The 16,512-nt window shown below is 36.9% G+C and overlaps 1 protein-coding gene across 1 annotated transcript in view; it reads left to right on the top strand.

The window, feature by feature from the left end:
* The window catches only part of ATR (ATR checkpoint kinase), a 129,435-nt gene that overhangs the window by 88,948 nt on the left and 23,975 nt on the right, over window positions 1-16,512 (top strand). Inside the window, exons 31-35 of the mRNA XM_087818057.1 lie at window positions 2,081-2,172; window positions 2,325-2,502; window positions 3,923-4,102; window positions 4,533-4,692; window positions 6,789-6,968. Of these exons, the coding sequence (XP_087674183.1) occupies window positions 2,081-2,172; window positions 2,325-2,502; window positions 3,923-4,102; window positions 4,533-4,692; window positions 6,789-6,968 (790 nt within the window). The remainder of the gene's footprint in view (window positions 1-2,080; window positions 2,173-2,324; window positions 2,503-3,922; window positions 4,103-4,532; window positions 4,693-6,788; window positions 6,969-16,512) is intronic.

The raw sequence follows: 16,512 nt of genomic DNA, 5'->3' as shown, positions 1-16,512 counted from the left end.
TCTCTTTAGATTTTTATTCTAAAATTTTGATTTTCTGGCATCTGGTGATAAACTTGTAAAGTTATTAAAAACTATAGTTTTAAAAATTATATTTCTATTGTATTTATTTTAGCCTTGTTTTAAATTGTTTATGGTACTATTCATATTTGAAATTTAGAGAATATTAAATATTTATGCTATTTTAGATTTTTAAAAAGTAAAATAACTAATTTGTTACATTTTCTTTATGTGTTTTTACTACAGAAAGAGCAAGGAGGGCTTTTAAGGACATTGATCCTAGTCTCTCTGAGTCTGTTACTTTTTTTTTTAATAGATTTTAGAGAGAGGAAGGGGGAGAGAGAGACATCTATGTGAGAGAGAAACATTTATCAGCTGCCTCCCACCTGTGCCCTGACTGGGAATCAAACCTTCCACCTTTTGGTGCACAGGACAACACTCCAACCAACTGAATGATACCCATCAGCCAGGGCGCCTTCTTTGTAATATGGGGATATGTGTGCCTTTCGTTGTTATTAGTTAATTAAATGGAAAAATGTACCTAGCCCAGGTCTAGCATATAGCAGATATTCAAATGATATGATCACTAAAGAAGAACCATGGGGAAAGTCTAGCTTCTTTTATGTATTCATGATCCAAAATATTACTAGCTATCTTAGTTTCACATAAGTAGAATACTTATAAAAAATAATTACCTATATTATACTGGTTTTACAAACTCACATTTTAAAATTACTTAAAGTAGCCTGCCTGTGTGGCTCAGTGGTTGAGCCATCCACCCAGGAACCAAGAGTCACAGTTAGTTCAGTTCCTGGTCAGGGCACATGCCCAGGTTTCCAGCTCGATCCCCAGTGAGGGGCATGCAGGAGGCAGCCGTCGATGATGTTTCTCTTATGGATGTTTCTGTCTCTCTATCCCTCTCACTTCCTCTCTCTCTAAGAATCAACAAAAACATATTTAAAAAATAAAATTAAAATAAAGGTACTGAAAATAGTTTAAGGATAGGTATATATTTAGTTATCTAGTTTTGTGTCCTTTACGCCATTGAAACATTTGTCACTTTCTTCTGCCCTTATTACTGTGTCCTGTGTACTCCCCACCTGCTCCTGACCCACTGCACCCTCTCCTGTAATTTATCCTAAAATTTCCTCATAGTCCCAAATTATTCAGATGTAAATCTGAATGCATGTACGCTCAGTTAGCTCTTATTGCTCCTTTCCCATTGTTAAAGTTAAGCACAGAGCTAATCTTACAAATGCATTTTGTAATTATCCAGCTACTAATTCTGCTCTAATATATGGCACGATTTAATTCATCATGGAATGGCATTTTTCATAATAAGTTTTTATTAATTTTAGAGAGAGAGGAAGAGAGAAGGGGAGAGAGAGAAACATTGATGTGAGAGAGAAACATCCATTGGTTGCCTCGTGCACGCTCGCACCCACCTCACTTGGGGACTGAACCTGCACCCTGGGCATGTGCCCTGACCGGGAATCGAACTGGCAACCTTTTGGTGCATGGAAGGACACCCGGCCAACTGAGCCACACCAGCCAGGGCAAAGTGGCATTTATTTATTTATTTATTTATTTATTTATATTTATTTATTTATTTATTTAAAATATATCTTTATTGATTTCAGAGAGAGGGAGAGAGAGAAAGAGAAACATCAGTGATGAGAGAGAGTCATTGATTGGCTGCCTTCTGCATGTTCCCCACTGGGATTCGAGCCCGCAACCTAGGCATGTGCCCTGACCAGGAATTGAACTTCAATCTCCTGTATCATAGGTTGATGCTCAACCGCTGAGCCACACCGGCCAGGCAAAGAATGACATTCTTAAGTGGCTCTATCACAAGTAGTTGTTGAAGAAATGTTTTCGGAAAATGGGAAGATTAAAAATTGGGAGGTTCTTTTGGATAGACATAATTATTTTGGATCTAAGTACAAAATACAATACAGCACAAACACAATAAATAGAACAATAAATAAGTACAATCAACAGAGTATCTAAACTAATGAAAATAACCTTTAAATGCCACTTTAAATTTAAATAAAGCTCAGTTGTAATGGGTTTCTTTTAATAGGTCTGAGTGGACAGATGAATTAAACACATACAGAGTGGAAGCAGCTTGGAAATTGTCACAGTGGGATTTGGTGGAAAACTATTTGGCAGCAGGTAAAATTACTTCTTGTAATGATAGCCTTGTTTAGTTGTTCAAAGTAGAATGAAACCATCTGTTCAGCATTTCTTCTGAGCATTTTACCAAATGAAATAAAGCTTATTCATAGACCCAGCTCTCCTTCCTTGACTTGTCATTTGTTTTTCAGATGGGAAATCTACCACATGGAGTGTCAGACTGGGACAGCTATTATTATCAGCCAAAAAAAGAGATACCACAGCTTTTTATGATACATTGAAACTAGTGAGAGCAGAACAAATTGTACCTCTTTCAGCTGCAAGCTTTGAGAGAGGCTCTTACCAACGAGGATATGAATATATTGTCAGGTATTTCAAGGTTTCCATATTTATATTCCTGGTCTATAAGTATCATCTGATAGGCTTAGAATTTTTTGATTTGTAAGTAACTGATCGTATGTTTGCTATCATGCATAGCTAAACTAAGTGACTTTTTCATTCTTCAACTCACAACCACTCTGTAATTTTCCTTATTATTTATTTATTTATTTATTTATTTATTTATTTATTTATTTATTTATTTATTTTTCTAATTCTCACCCAAGGACATGCTCATTGCTTTTTTTAGAGAGAGGGGGAGAGAGAAAGGGAGAGAAACTTTGATGTGAGAGAGACATTGATCAGTTGCTTCCCGCACTCACCCGGACCGGGGATTGAACCAGAAACCTAGGCATGTATCCTGACCAGGAATCAAACCTGTGACCTTTTGGTGTATGGAATAGTGCTCTAACCAACTGAACCACACTGGTCAGGGCCACCCTTTAGAGTTTAAAAAATATTCTAATGTACATTCTATTAATTGGAATGGCAATTATGAGACTTCTAAAAAAATAACATAAATATCTTATATTTAACCTAAATAATCTGGACATCTGTGCTTGGTACACTGGTCCTCACTACTTGTTGGTCCCCCTTCCTTCTTCTTATTTAGAAAGGCATTTGACATTTCTCCCCCAAAATGTAAGCATTACATTGCTAGAAAGGAATATTGACATAGAGTTAAGAAAGAGCATGATGGAAAACATTTTGGGTCTGTTAATTCATATGAAGAAAATAATTAAACATACTTACATTGAACTATAATAAATTTAAAAGTAAGCATTTATTTTACTTTTTAGTTAGAAGAATTTACTATATTCCTTATAAGCCCCTTTAGTAACAGCTTAATGAAACCAGAGATGGGATCACCAAGATTATTTCTGCTGTGTAGTTGTATTCTTCAATACTGACTGAGTCATAGACACTGATGATTATACATGGAAAAAAGCTAGTGTGAAAGTATGGGTGTTTCCATTACCCTTGGGGAAAAAAACAATTAAAATTTTATCATTTCCCATTTTTTACTGTCATCTACTCTCCCAAGTCCTCTTATGTGCAAATATTTATGTTGATATATAATGGATTCACATTTTATTTTATCTTCATATACATGATAAAGTTTGATTTTCATACATTTATTTAGTTTTATATACCCTTCTCTAATTTAATTAATAGAAATTTGGGGATCAGAGGAAAGCACTAAATATTTAAGCAACATAAATTGGTATTTATGCCCAATATGAAAAGATGTAACTGTTTATATTTATTGAGAATATGTATTGGTTAAAGTTCTTCCAAAGAAAGGTGCACATTTTAGATTCTCTTGGCTAATTTAAATTACATGCATTATATATGAGATTAATAAGGATGACTATTATAATATTTTAACATTGGCTCTATCTATTTTCAGATTACACATGTTGTGTGAGTTGGAGCATAGCATCAAACCACTTTTTCACCAGTCTCCAGGTGATAATTCTCAAGAAGATTCCCTAAATTGGGTAGCTCGACTAGAAATGACCCAGAATTCCTATAGAGCCAAGGAACCCATTCTGGCTCTCCGGAGAGCTTTATTAAGCCTCAACAAAAGGTTTTTCCACACTTTTTTTTTTTAATGTCAATTATTCTGAATTTAGTATTGTATTTGCATATTACTTGGGAGTATTTATTTTTCCTAATTTTCTCTCTGAATCTGTATTTTTCTATTTTTAGTGTCTACTCTATGTAGTTGAAATCAACCTAGAATGTAAGAATTACATGTACAGGCAATATATCTTTGTTTTGATGTTAAAAACGTATACAAAAGAGGTACAGATATGAGTCATTAATAGCTCCTCATAGACTCATCATCAATAAAAATGGAGTACTTTAAGGAAATTAAAAGTATTTTTTTAGCAAATTAATCTTTGATTCCTTTGAATGGTATATTAAGAATGTTCCATGTTAGAAAGAGGTATTTTAATTGTTGTTGAATACCCTTAAAAATGCTCTTTCGCTCCTGTTTTGTCACATTTCTTTAGACAAGATTACAATGAAATGGTTGGAGAATGCTGGCTACAGAGCGCCAGAGTAGCGAGAAAGGCTGGTCACCACCAGACAGCCTTCAACGCTCTGCTCAATGCTGGAGAATCTCGGCTTGCTGAGCTATATGTGGAAAGGGCAAAGTGGCTGTGGTCCAAGGTAATGCTGAAGGAATGTAATCATCTGTGTGTATTCCTTTGCAGATTACGCACTTCTTACAAAGGCCTGAGTGAGAGACGATCCCTAATCTAAATTCACCTTTCTTCATCATTTATCTATCATAATTGGAATAGAACTGTTCCATCTATCCTGAAGTCCCTGAATATTTTTCCATTTCAAGATGGAAAGGGTAGTTCTTTAAATTTTCATCTGTTTTTTATTATTTTCTTGAGGGAAGTGACCAGTTTTACTTTGTTTTAACCTCCTATACGTATAAAAGGTGTATGTAGTAAGAGCTCAAAAATACTTGTTAAGTGAATACAATATTGTCCTTACATCCTTGGCAGATAATTAGTTTTGTGTGGACTTGTCAGTATTACTGTCAAGATTCACTTCTAATTAATCTAGCCTGTTAGGAAGGTCTTAGCTTCAGAACAAAGGTCTCCAGCAATTCTCAGATTAAAGCTACTATAATGAGAAAAGGGCTTTTTAAATATCTTAACTTGCAAAGCTTATGTCCCAGATTTAAATGGCTATTATTTACATATCTCCTCATGCTTGCCACCAGTTTAGTATGAGCAGCAGGTGTAGCGTGTTCTGAAATTGACATTTACCAATTATAGTTGGTGCTGCCTGTGGTTGCCCCAACTTCATGGTGGCTGAGAAAGAACAGGAGAGAAGATGTTTCCTGGACGGGAAGTGAAGTAACAATTCAGGCCGCATTAGTCAGTACCTGGTCATTTTCTGAGCTAGTGCAATTTTACATGTAATACCTTAAACACAATGTGTAAAAAATGTAGTTCATCATCTAACATTAAATGCCTGTTTCTCCTCCCATAGTCGCTATTTTTCTAAGTAGGACTCTTGCATTCTCTCATTCAAGGCAGAAATTGGCATCATCTTGAACTCCTTACTCTCCCTCACTTTCTACATCCAGTTGGAGACTAACTCTACCTTTGAAATGGCTTTTAAATTCTCTCCCTCTTATTTGTCTCTGCTGCTTTTATTCATTCCATTTGTAGCTTTATAACAATATTAGTAGCCTATTTTGGGGTTTTACCATTTCCCTGTGTACATTACTGCAGTCTGTGATGTTTCTAAAATTCACATTGAGTCATGTTGCTCCCCTGATTAAAATTCTTCAAAGTATTCTTTATGCCTTTAGGGTTAGGTCTGAACTCTAAAAAGTACATAAAGCCCTTTGTGATTGAGCCCCAGTCTACCTCTTCAGTTTCATTTGTCACTCTTTCACCTGTTAGGCTTCAGCTAAAGCCAGACTACTGGCCTTTCTCCCAATTAAAATTATTTTTCTGCCTGGCTCAGTTTGGCTCAGTGGTTGAGCATCAACCTAAGATCCAGGAGATTGTAGTTCGATTCCCAGTCAGGGCACATGCCCCTGTTGCAGGCTCGATCCCCAGCAGGGGGCGCGCAGGAGGCAGCCGATCAATGACTCTCATCATTGATGTTTCTCTCTCTCTCCCTCTCCCTTCCTCTCTCTGAAATCAATAAAGATATATATATTTTTAAAAATTATTTTTCCTTCCACCAAGAATGTTTTTTACTGAATTCTCTGCAAGGAAAATTTATACTCATTCTTTAAGACCTAATTCAGATCTTTTACCGTATTTGGTAACCTTTCTTGACTGCTGCTCTTCTCCATATTCCTATATTTTCAGGTAGATGTAGGGGACTCCCTTTACTTTCCCCCCATGTATATTTCTGTCAATAGCATTTAGTACGTTGTGTTGTTATTTTACACGGTCTGTTTCCTCACTCTACTATGAGCTGTTTTAAACCAGAGCTTTTGGCTTATTCATTGTGTACCCCAGTCACGTAGACGTCGCTTCAGTTCCCTGCATTTGATTGACTGTATGGTGAATGAGTAAATGAACATGAGTTCACACGAAATGAGGCCACGCTTCCTTTTTAGGGCTTTACTTTTACACGATGGAAAGAAGAGCTGAACGTGAAATTCAAATGGATTTACACATAAAATGTCTAATGAACTTTAAATCTTAACAATTTCATTTGTTTTTCAGAAAATGGAAATATGTTCATAAATTAAAAAAGGCTTATTGTTGCCTTTTTTCTTTTAGGGTGATGTTCACCAGGCACTAATTGTTCTTCAAAAGGGTGTTGAATTGTGTTTCCCTGAAAATAAAACTCCAACTGAGAGCAAGGACATGTTAATCCATGGTCGAGCTATGCTACTAGTAGGCCGATTTATGGAAGAAACAGCTAACTTTGAAAGCAATGCAGTTATGAAAAAATATAAGGCAAGTATATGTATAATCCAATTTCAGTTAGAAACTCACAGTTATGTTGTTTTTGAAAATGGATAAAATTATTCCATATGGAAGAATAAATATATAATAACAGCCAGGAGCCCTGTCCGGTGTGGCTCAGTAGGTTAAGTGTCGTCCCGTGCACCAAAAGGTCACCCGTTTTATTCCTCGTCAGGGTACATGCACAAGTTGCAGGCTAGATCACCAGTAGAGGGCGTGCAGGAGACAGCCAATGGATGTTTCTCACATCTATGTTTCTCTCTCCCCTTTTCCCTCCCTCTCTCTCTAAAATCAATAAAAGATATTTTTTAAAAAAATAGCCAGGGAATTTGTTTGACATTTTAGTGAGTATGTAGCATAAGTATATAGCTGGAGTAACTGACAAAGTAAATACAGTCATGAAACCATTGCCCAGGTCAAGAAGTAGAATACTATTAGCACTTCACAACTCACCCTTTCACCCTCATTCCCAAAAGTTAACTGCCCTAGCCTGAAAATTTTTGAACAAACACAATATATACCTTCCTTACTAGTTATTAAGCTTTACATAGATGGTGTTACAAGATAGATACTTCTCAGTAACCCTGGATCAAAGAACAAATTGCAATGAGAATTTAAAAATACTTTAAACTGAATAATAAAAATATGATCTATCAAAACCTATGTGATGCAGCTAAAGCCATTCTTAAAGGGAATTTAAAAATGTTATTTGCATGTATTAAAAGAAAATAAAGGCTCAAAATTAATGAGCCTAAGTATCCACCTCAAAGAGTGAGAAAAGGGAACTGGAAAACAAAAAAAACAAAGAATGTAAAAGTTAGGAAATAATAGAGTAAGAGCTGGTGGCTATAATTTGTGAGACAGATTAACGGAGAAAGAGAAGTTAAACACAGACAGAAAGTCCGAGATCTGCACAGGCAGCCCCGGAACCCTGGGCTGGTGAGGGCCGCGGCACACGTGCGTAACGCGGAGCCTCTGAGGCCCGCGGGAGCGGCTGCTGAGGGGGGAACTGTAAGGACCAATATTCGGAGGGCAGATAGGCCCACTGGTGTAAATCATCAGAGTCAGTCTTTTGGGACACAGGATAGAAGAAGGTCAAGTGTGACAAGCATATCTGGAGGGCAAACTGAGAATAATTAGAGTATGTATCAGGACTTAATAAAGGTATAGTAATTTAGATGATTTGGTATTCATGTAAGGTTAGACAAATAAACCAGACAAATAGGACAGAGAACCCAGAAACAGATTCCTAATAATACTGTAGAATAATGAGGAATAGTCTTTTCAGTAAATGGTGGTGTGTCATTTGGGTATCTTATAGGGAAAAGAAATCAGACTTGATCTCTTCTTTATACCATAAACAAAAGTAAGTTTCAGGTGGATCATAAATCTAAGTGTGAAGAACAGAATAATAAAGTGTCCCAAATATAATATAGGAGAGTATCTTCAAACTTAGGGGTAAGTCAGGACTTTTTCAAGAGACCAAAAACACTAACTTTAAAAGAAACAATTCTTAATTTCACTAAATTATGAATTTCTGGTTATCAGAAAATACTAGTAAAAGTGTAGAGGCAATGTTTGTAATACATAAATGATCCAAGAGACTCATTTCCAGAATATAATAACTCTTTTGAGTCAATAAAAGAATGACAACTAAATTATTTTTTATTTATTGATTTTTAGAGAGAGAGAAACGTCAATTTTTTGGTACCACTTATTTATGCATTCATTGGTTGCTTCTTTTATGTGCCCTGACCAGGCATTTAGACTCATAGAATACTTCTGTAAGCATAAATTGGAAGTGTAATTTAGAAAATATTTTGACATTTTCTACTTGTAGAGGTGATATACTGTTACCTAGCCACGATATGAATACTCCACATCTCATAGGGCATGCACAAAAATGTTTATACTAACATTATTTGTAGATTTTAAACTGGAAGTAACTCAAATGCCAGTTTGTAATAGAGTGGATAAACAAGTTGTAGCATATTCTTGTAATATAGTACTAATATATATAGTAATGAAAACCAACAAACCTGAGTTACGTGCAACAACTGGATTGATCTCACAACCGTAATGTCAAATGAAAAAACCAGATACAAAATAATACATGTAGTATGATTCCATTTATATAAAGTTCAAAAATGGGCAAAACAAAATTATTGTATTAGAAATAGAGATAGTAGTTGTCTTAGTCCATTTGGGGACTGCTATAACAAATATACCATCTACTGGATGGGTTACACAACAAACATTTCTCACAGTTCTGGAGGTTGGGAAGTCCAAGATCAAGGCACTGCCAGTCCATGTCTGGTGAAGACCTGCCTCCTGGCTCATAGCCCATCTTTTCATTATAATCTAACATGGCGGAAGGGGCACGGGGACTTTTCTGGGGTCTCGTTTATAAGGGTACTAAGCCATGCCTGAGGGTAGAACCCTCGTGAACTCATCACCTGTGAAAGGCCCTGCCTCCAAATACCATCACATTGGAGATGAGGCTTCTACATAAGAATTTTTGTTGGGTGGAACGGGGTAGGGGACACACACATTCAGTCTACAGCCGTAGTTATTTGGGGGGAAAGGAAAGGAGTGGTGATTGGGAGGGGTTAATGAGTGAGCTCATGTTTCTGGAGTTCTTGTATGGGGGTGTTACCAGTTTGTGATAATTGATCAAGCTGTACATAGAAGATTTATGTACCTTTCTGTATGTAAATTTTATTTCCTAAAATAAAATTTTAAAATAAACCAGAAATGGTAGGAGGAGGGGGAGAAGAAAGGAAGAAAAGAAGGTAGAAAGATGATAAAAGCAGATTGAAAAATATTTTTTTGGAAGAAATCTTAGAATTTTCCTTTGTTCCCTTTGCTTCTCCTGTGGCTGGATGGGAGAGACACACTGGCTGCCTCATTCCTGTGGCGAGTTTGGCGTGTGAATCCAGCCAGCATCTGTTCCATACATCTAGTCATGTCATTCCTCTCTCCACAGGCAGGTCCTAGACCTAACTATGTTCTCAAACTTGCTTGGATTAAGAGTGGAAATGGATTTAAAGAAAATTTTTTTTTAGTCAGCTATTCTATATATTTTCCATCACATTTTAAATAATATTATTTAAAAATTTATAAACCACACAAATATTTAAAGGGGAAGGAAAGGGAAAGGAAATGACAAAGGAGACCGAGTAGAAGTGGCTAGAAAAGTAGGAGAAAACTTTGAAGGTTATGCCTCAGGGAAGCCAAGGGAAGAAAATGTTTCAAGGAGAAAGTGGGTGAACAGCAGAAACAGATGTTGAAGAGAGGTTAGCTGAGATCAGACTTGGAAAGTGTCTCGTAGATTTAAGGAGCTTTGTAGAGGTAAAAACTGAAGCCTGAAAGAAATAGTTTGAGAAATGAACGTAAGGTGGAGAATTCATTTTAGAAGCCTGATTGTGAAGGTATTGAGAGAGACGGTGATGATGAGAGAGAGTTCTTGGAGAAAAAGAAGATATATGATATATATATTTTTTAATTTAATTTTATTTTCCATTACCACCCACCCCTCGCCCCACGCAGTGACCATGCTGTTGTCTGTGTCCATGAGTTCTTTCTCTTTTTCGCAATCCTGTCACCCTGCCCAGCACCCCCATCTTGAGCTCTCAGCCTGCTCTCTATCTATGAGTTTGTCTCTATTTTGTTTGTTAGTTCAGTTTGTTCATTAAATTCCACATATGAGTGAAATCATATGGTACTTGTCTTTCTCTGACTGGCTTATGTTACTTAGCATGATGTCACCAGGTCCATCCATGCTGTCACATAATTTTCTTCCTTTTTACGGCCCAATAGTGTTCCATTATGTGAATGTCCCACAGCTGTTTTATCCACTCATCTACTGATGGGCACTTGGGCTGCTTCCAAATCTTGGCTATTGTAAATAACTCTGCTATGAACATCGGGTGCATATATTCCTTCAAATTAGTGTTTTGGGTTTCTTCAGGTAAATTCCCAGAAGTGTAACTGCTGGGTCATAAGGCAGTTCCATTTTTAATTTTGAGGTAACTCCACACTGCTTTGCACAGTGGCTGCATCAATCTGTATTCCCACCAACAATTCCCTTTTTTCCACATCCTCCCCAACACTTTCCATTTGTGAGATGTGAGGTGGTATCTCACTGTGATTTTAATTTTCATTTCTCTGATAAGTAGTGACCTTGAACATCTTTTCATATGTCTATTGGCCATCTGTAAGCTCTGTTCAGAGAAGTGTCTTCCAGGTCATTTGCCCATTTTTTATTTGGATTGTTTGTGTGTGTGTGTGTGTGTGTGTGTGTGTGTGTGTGTGTGTTGTTTTATAAGTTCTTTATAAATTTTGGATATTAACCTCTTATCGGATATATCTGTGAATGTGTTCTCCCACTCAGCTGGCTATCTTTTCATTTTGTTGATGGTTTCCTTAGCTGTGTAAAAACTTTTTAGTTTGATGTAGTCTTTGTTAATTTTTCTTTTGTTTCCTTTGCCTGAATAGATACAGCAGAAAAAATATTGCTGCAAGAAATATCTGAGATTTTAAAGCCTATGTTTTCTTCTAGGATTTTTATGGTTTCAAGCCTGACGTTTAAGTCTTTAATCCATTTTGAGTTTATTGTGTGCAGTGTAAGGTGGTCTAGTTTCATTTTTTTTACTCTTATCTGTCCAATTTTCCAAAACAGCATGTATTGAATTTAGTCCATTATATGATTGTACCTACTTTTTCAAATACTAATTGACTGTAAAGATGTGGCTTTATTTCTGGGCTCTCTATTCTATTCCATTGATCTATATGTCTAGTTTTCATGCTAGTACCAGGCTGTTTTGATTACTATGGCCTTGTAGTATAGTTTGATATCAGGTAGTGTGTTTCCTCCAATTTTGTTGTTCTTTCTCTAGATCGCCATGCCTATTCCGGGTCTTTTGTGATCCCATATAAATTTTTGGAATATTTGATCTAATTCTGTGAAATACGCCGTGGGTATCTTGATAGGAATTGTGTTGAATCTGTAGATTGGTTTGGGTAGTATGGACATTTTCCTATCCATGAAAATGGCATTTGCTTCCACTTATTTGTATCCTCTTCAGTTTCTTTCTTCTGTGTCTTACAGCTTTCTGAGTACAGGTCTTTTACATCCTTGGTTAACTTTATTCCTAGGTATTTTACTCTTGTTGAAGCAATTGTGAATGGGATTTGTTTTTTTTTTAGTTTCCCTTTCTGAGAGTTCATTATTGGTGCATAAAATGCTACTGATTTCTGGATATTTTTGTTGTGTTCTGCTACTTTACTGAATTCAGTGATCAGTTCAAGTAGTTTTTTGGTGGAATCTTTAGGGTTCTCTATATACAGGATTATGTCACCTGCAAATAATGACAGTTTTACTTCTTCCTTTCCAATTTGGATGCCTTTTATTTCTTCTTCCTGTTTGATCACTGTGGCTAGGACTCTCAGTACTATGTTGAATAAAAGTGTTGAAAGTAGACATCCCTGTCTTGTTACCCATTTAAGGGTAACTTGTTGATTTTGCCCCTTGAGTATGATGTTGGCTGTAGGTTTGCCATATATGGACTTTATTACATTGAGGTATGTTTCCTCTGTTCCCACTTTGCTGAGAGTTTTTGTCATAAATGGGTGCTGGAGTTAATCAGATGCTTTTTCTGTATTTAATGATATGATCATATGGTTGTTATTCTTCATTTTGTTTATGTCATTAATAAATCACATTTATTGATTTGTACCAACCTTACATCTCTGGAATAAATCCCCCTTGATCATGGTGTGTGATCTTTTTAATGTATTGCTGAATTCAGTTTGGTACTGTTTTGTTGAGAATTTTAGCATCTATGTTCATCAGGAATATTGGCCTATAGTTTTCTGTCTTTGTCTTGTCTTTATCTGGTTTTGGAATTAGGAGAATGCTGGCCTCATAAAATGAGCTTGGGAGTCTTCCATCCTCTTGAATTTTTGGAATAGTTTGAGAAGGATAGATGTTAGTTCTTCTTTGAATGGTAAATTTCACCTGTAAAGCCATTCTGTCCAGAGCTGTTGTTTGTTGGGACTTATAAAAAATACTGCTTTTATTTTACTAGTTTTCATCTGTCAATTCAGATTCTCTGCTTCTTCCTGATTTACTTTTGGAAGATTGTATATTTCTAGGAATTTATCCACTTTTTCCAAATTGTCCAATTTGTTGGCATATAGTTGTTTGTAATAATTTTTTTTACAATCTTTTGTATTTCTTTGGTGTCACATGTTACTTCTCTTTCATTTCTGGTTTATTTTGGTCGTTTCTCTTTGTTTCTCGATGAGTCTGGTTACAGGCATGTCAGTTTTGTTTATCTTTTCAAAGAACCAGCTCTTGGTTTTATTTATATTTGTACTGTTTTTTTTAGACTGTTTTTTGCTTATTTCTGTTGTGATCTTTATTATTTTCTTTCTTCTACTCAATTTTGGCTTTGTGTTCTTTTTCCAGTTTCTTTAAGTGTAGTTAGATTGTTTATTTGAGATTTTTCATGTTTCTTGAGATACACCTGTACTGCTATTAATTTCCCTCTTAGGACTGCTTTCTCTGTGTCCCACAGATTTTGGGTTGTTGTGTTGTTTCAGGATATCTTTTGATTTCTTCCCTGATTTCATTATTAACCCATTTATTCTTTAGTAACATATTTTTTAGCCTCATTGGCTGTGTTTTTCAGTTTTCTGCTTGTGATTGATTTTGAGTTTCATAACGTTATGGTCAGAGAAGATGCTTGATATGATTTCAGTCTTCTTAAATTTATTGAGACTTGTTTTGTGCCCTCACATGTGGTCTATCCTAGAAAATTTTCCATGGGCACCTGAAAAGAATGTATATTCTGCTGCTCTGGGGTGAAATGCTCTGAAGTTATTAATTAAATCCATCTGATCTAGTGTGTCCTTTAAGGCTGCCGTCTCCTTGTTGATTTTCTGTCTGGAAGATTTATTCATTGATGTCAATGGGGTGTTAAAATCCCCCACTATAATTGTATTACTGTCAGTCTCTCCCTTTATGGCCATCAGTGTTTGCTTTTAGTATGTAAGTGCTCCTGTGTTGGGTGCATAAATGTTTATAAGGGTTATATCCTCTTATCAGATTACTTCCTTTATCATTATGTAGTGTCTTTTGTCTCTTACTATAACCTTGGTTTTAAATATTTTGTCAGATATAAGAATTGCTACCCCAGCTTTTTTTTCCTTTTCTTTTCCATTTGTATGAAGTATCTTTTCCCAGCCCTTTACTTTTATTCTATGTGTACCTTTCCTTCTGAGGTAGGTTTCTTAAAATCAGCATATACATGGGTCTTGTTTTTCATTCATTCAGCTATGCTATGTCTTTTGATTGCAGCATTTAAGCCATTTACATTTAAAGTGATTATTGGTAGGTATGCATTTATTGCTATTTTATTTTTTTAATTATGTGCCTCTGTTGCTGTTTTCTTCCCCTTCTCCCCTCCTCTCCCCCTCCCCTTTCCTCCCCTCCCCCTACTCTCCCCTTCTGCCTTCTTCTTCAAGCTAGCCCTTTAATATTTCTTATAATACTGGTTTGGTGGTAACAAACTCCTTTAGCTTTTTCTTGTCTGGAAATTCTTTATTTCTCCTTCAATTTTAAATGATAGCTTTGCCCAGCCGGGCGTGGCTCAGCGGTTGAGCATTGACCTAGGATCCAGGCGACCGGGGTTCGATTCCTGGTCAGGGCACATGCCCAGGTTGTGGGCTCGATCAATGACTCTCTCATCATTGATGTTGCTATCTCTCTCCCTCTCTTTTCCTCTCTCTGAAATCAATAAAGATATATTTAAAATAAATAAAATAAATAAATGATAGCTTTGCTGGGTAAAGTAACCTTAGTTTTAGGTCCTTGCTTTTTATCAGTTTGAATATTTTATGCCACTCCCTTCTGGCCCGATATGTTTCTGTTGAGAAATCAGCTGACAGTCTTATGGGAGCTCCCTTGTTGGTAACTGACTTTCTCTTGTGGCTTTTAAGATTCTCTTTTTATCTTTAACTTTTACAATTTTAATTATGATGTATCTTGGTGTGAGCCTCTTTGGTTTCACCTTGTTTGGAACTCTGCACTTCCTGGACTTGTATGTCTTTTTCCTTCTCCAGGTTATGGAAATTTTCAGTCATTATTTCTTCAGATAGGTTCTCTATCCCTTGCTCTCTCTCTTCTTCTTGTACCCCTACAATGAATATATTGTAACACTTCGTGTTGTCCCAAAAGTCCCTTAAACTGTCCACATATTTAAATTAGCTTTTCTTTTTGCAGCTCTGATTGGGTGTTTTATTCTACCTTTTGTTCTGAATAGTTGATTTGATCCTCTGCTCCATACTGTTTGTACTGGAAGAATTCTTTCCACTCTATTCTTTATTTTAGGTATGACATTCTTCATTTCTTACTGGTCCTTTTTTATGGTTTCAATGTCCTATTTCATGCTGTTGAGCATCCTTATAATCATTATGCTGAACTCTATATATGATAAAATACTACCATTTCATTTAGCGCTGCTTCTAGAGAATTCACTTGTTCCTTAATTTGTGGCCCGTTTCTTTGTCTTCCCATTTTGGCTGCCTCTTTGTGTTTGTTTCAATGAATTAGGTAGATTTGTTATGACTCCCAGTCTTGGTTGGGTGGCCTTATGTAGTTGACCTCTGGGAACCACTGGCTTTGTCTTCCTGATCAATGTTCTAGTGTGTGTTATGTGAACCCTCTTGTAATTGAATCTTAATTGCTATTGTCTTGTTTGTGCATGAGATCCACCCTCAGGCTGGCTGACAGTGAGGCTCAGCCCCCAACACAGCGTGCAGGCTGCTGTGCAGGTGCTGATCACATGAAGCAGAATTTACCTCAGCGGGGTTTTGTGCCTGCCAAGATCTCCCTGTGAATATGCTTTGTGAAGGTTATTGAATCCTGCTCTGTTGTCGTCTGGAGCTGGCCACTGGTGTATTGGTTCTGGGCCTCTTCAAAGGGACTTTGGTGCAGGCCAATGTCAAATGCTGTCTGTGACTGGCCCTGGGTAATGTGTTTGGAGCTGTGAGTGATCCACAGCTTGTGGCTTCCTCTGCTGAGCCTAGGTGTCTGTGGAAAGGACCAAGCTGTGCACCAAGGACTGCTTTTACTAGTCCCAGGCCCAGGAGTAGGTCAGACAAAGAGTCAAAGAACCCAGAGATCTGCCTCTGCCTCTGCCTGTCTGTTAGACTCAAGTCACTTAAAGAGACTTGGTGTGTGTTCCTCAGCAGGTGTAAGCTCCACAGTGTGGGTTAAGAGGAATTCCAATGGGTGAGGCTATTGCTTTCCTCCAAGGCTAATGCTGCATGGATGGGAAAGCTCTGCCTGAGAAAGATAGATTCTGTAGTATAGGGGAATGACTCGGCACAGGAATCCTGGCAGCTGTCCTCTCAGTTCTCTCCCCAGAGCCACCAACCCCAGACTCTCCTCATGCAGCTCGAGTCCAATCTGATCTCCCTCTGCCAGAGCCCACAGTGAATGGCTGTGAACAAAATCTTATGCATTAGT

Source organism: Miniopterus natalensis, chromosome 6 (genome assembly GCF_054644295.1).
Source record: "Miniopterus natalensis isolate mMinNat1 chromosome 6, mMinNat1.hap1, whole genome shotgun sequence".
Taxonomy (NCBI): Eukaryota; Metazoa; Chordata; class Mammalia; order Chiroptera; family Miniopteridae; genus Miniopterus; species Miniopterus natalensis.
The sequence above is the reverse complement of the archived record's forward strand: the minus strand, read 5'-3'. Positions and strand labels throughout refer to the sequence as shown.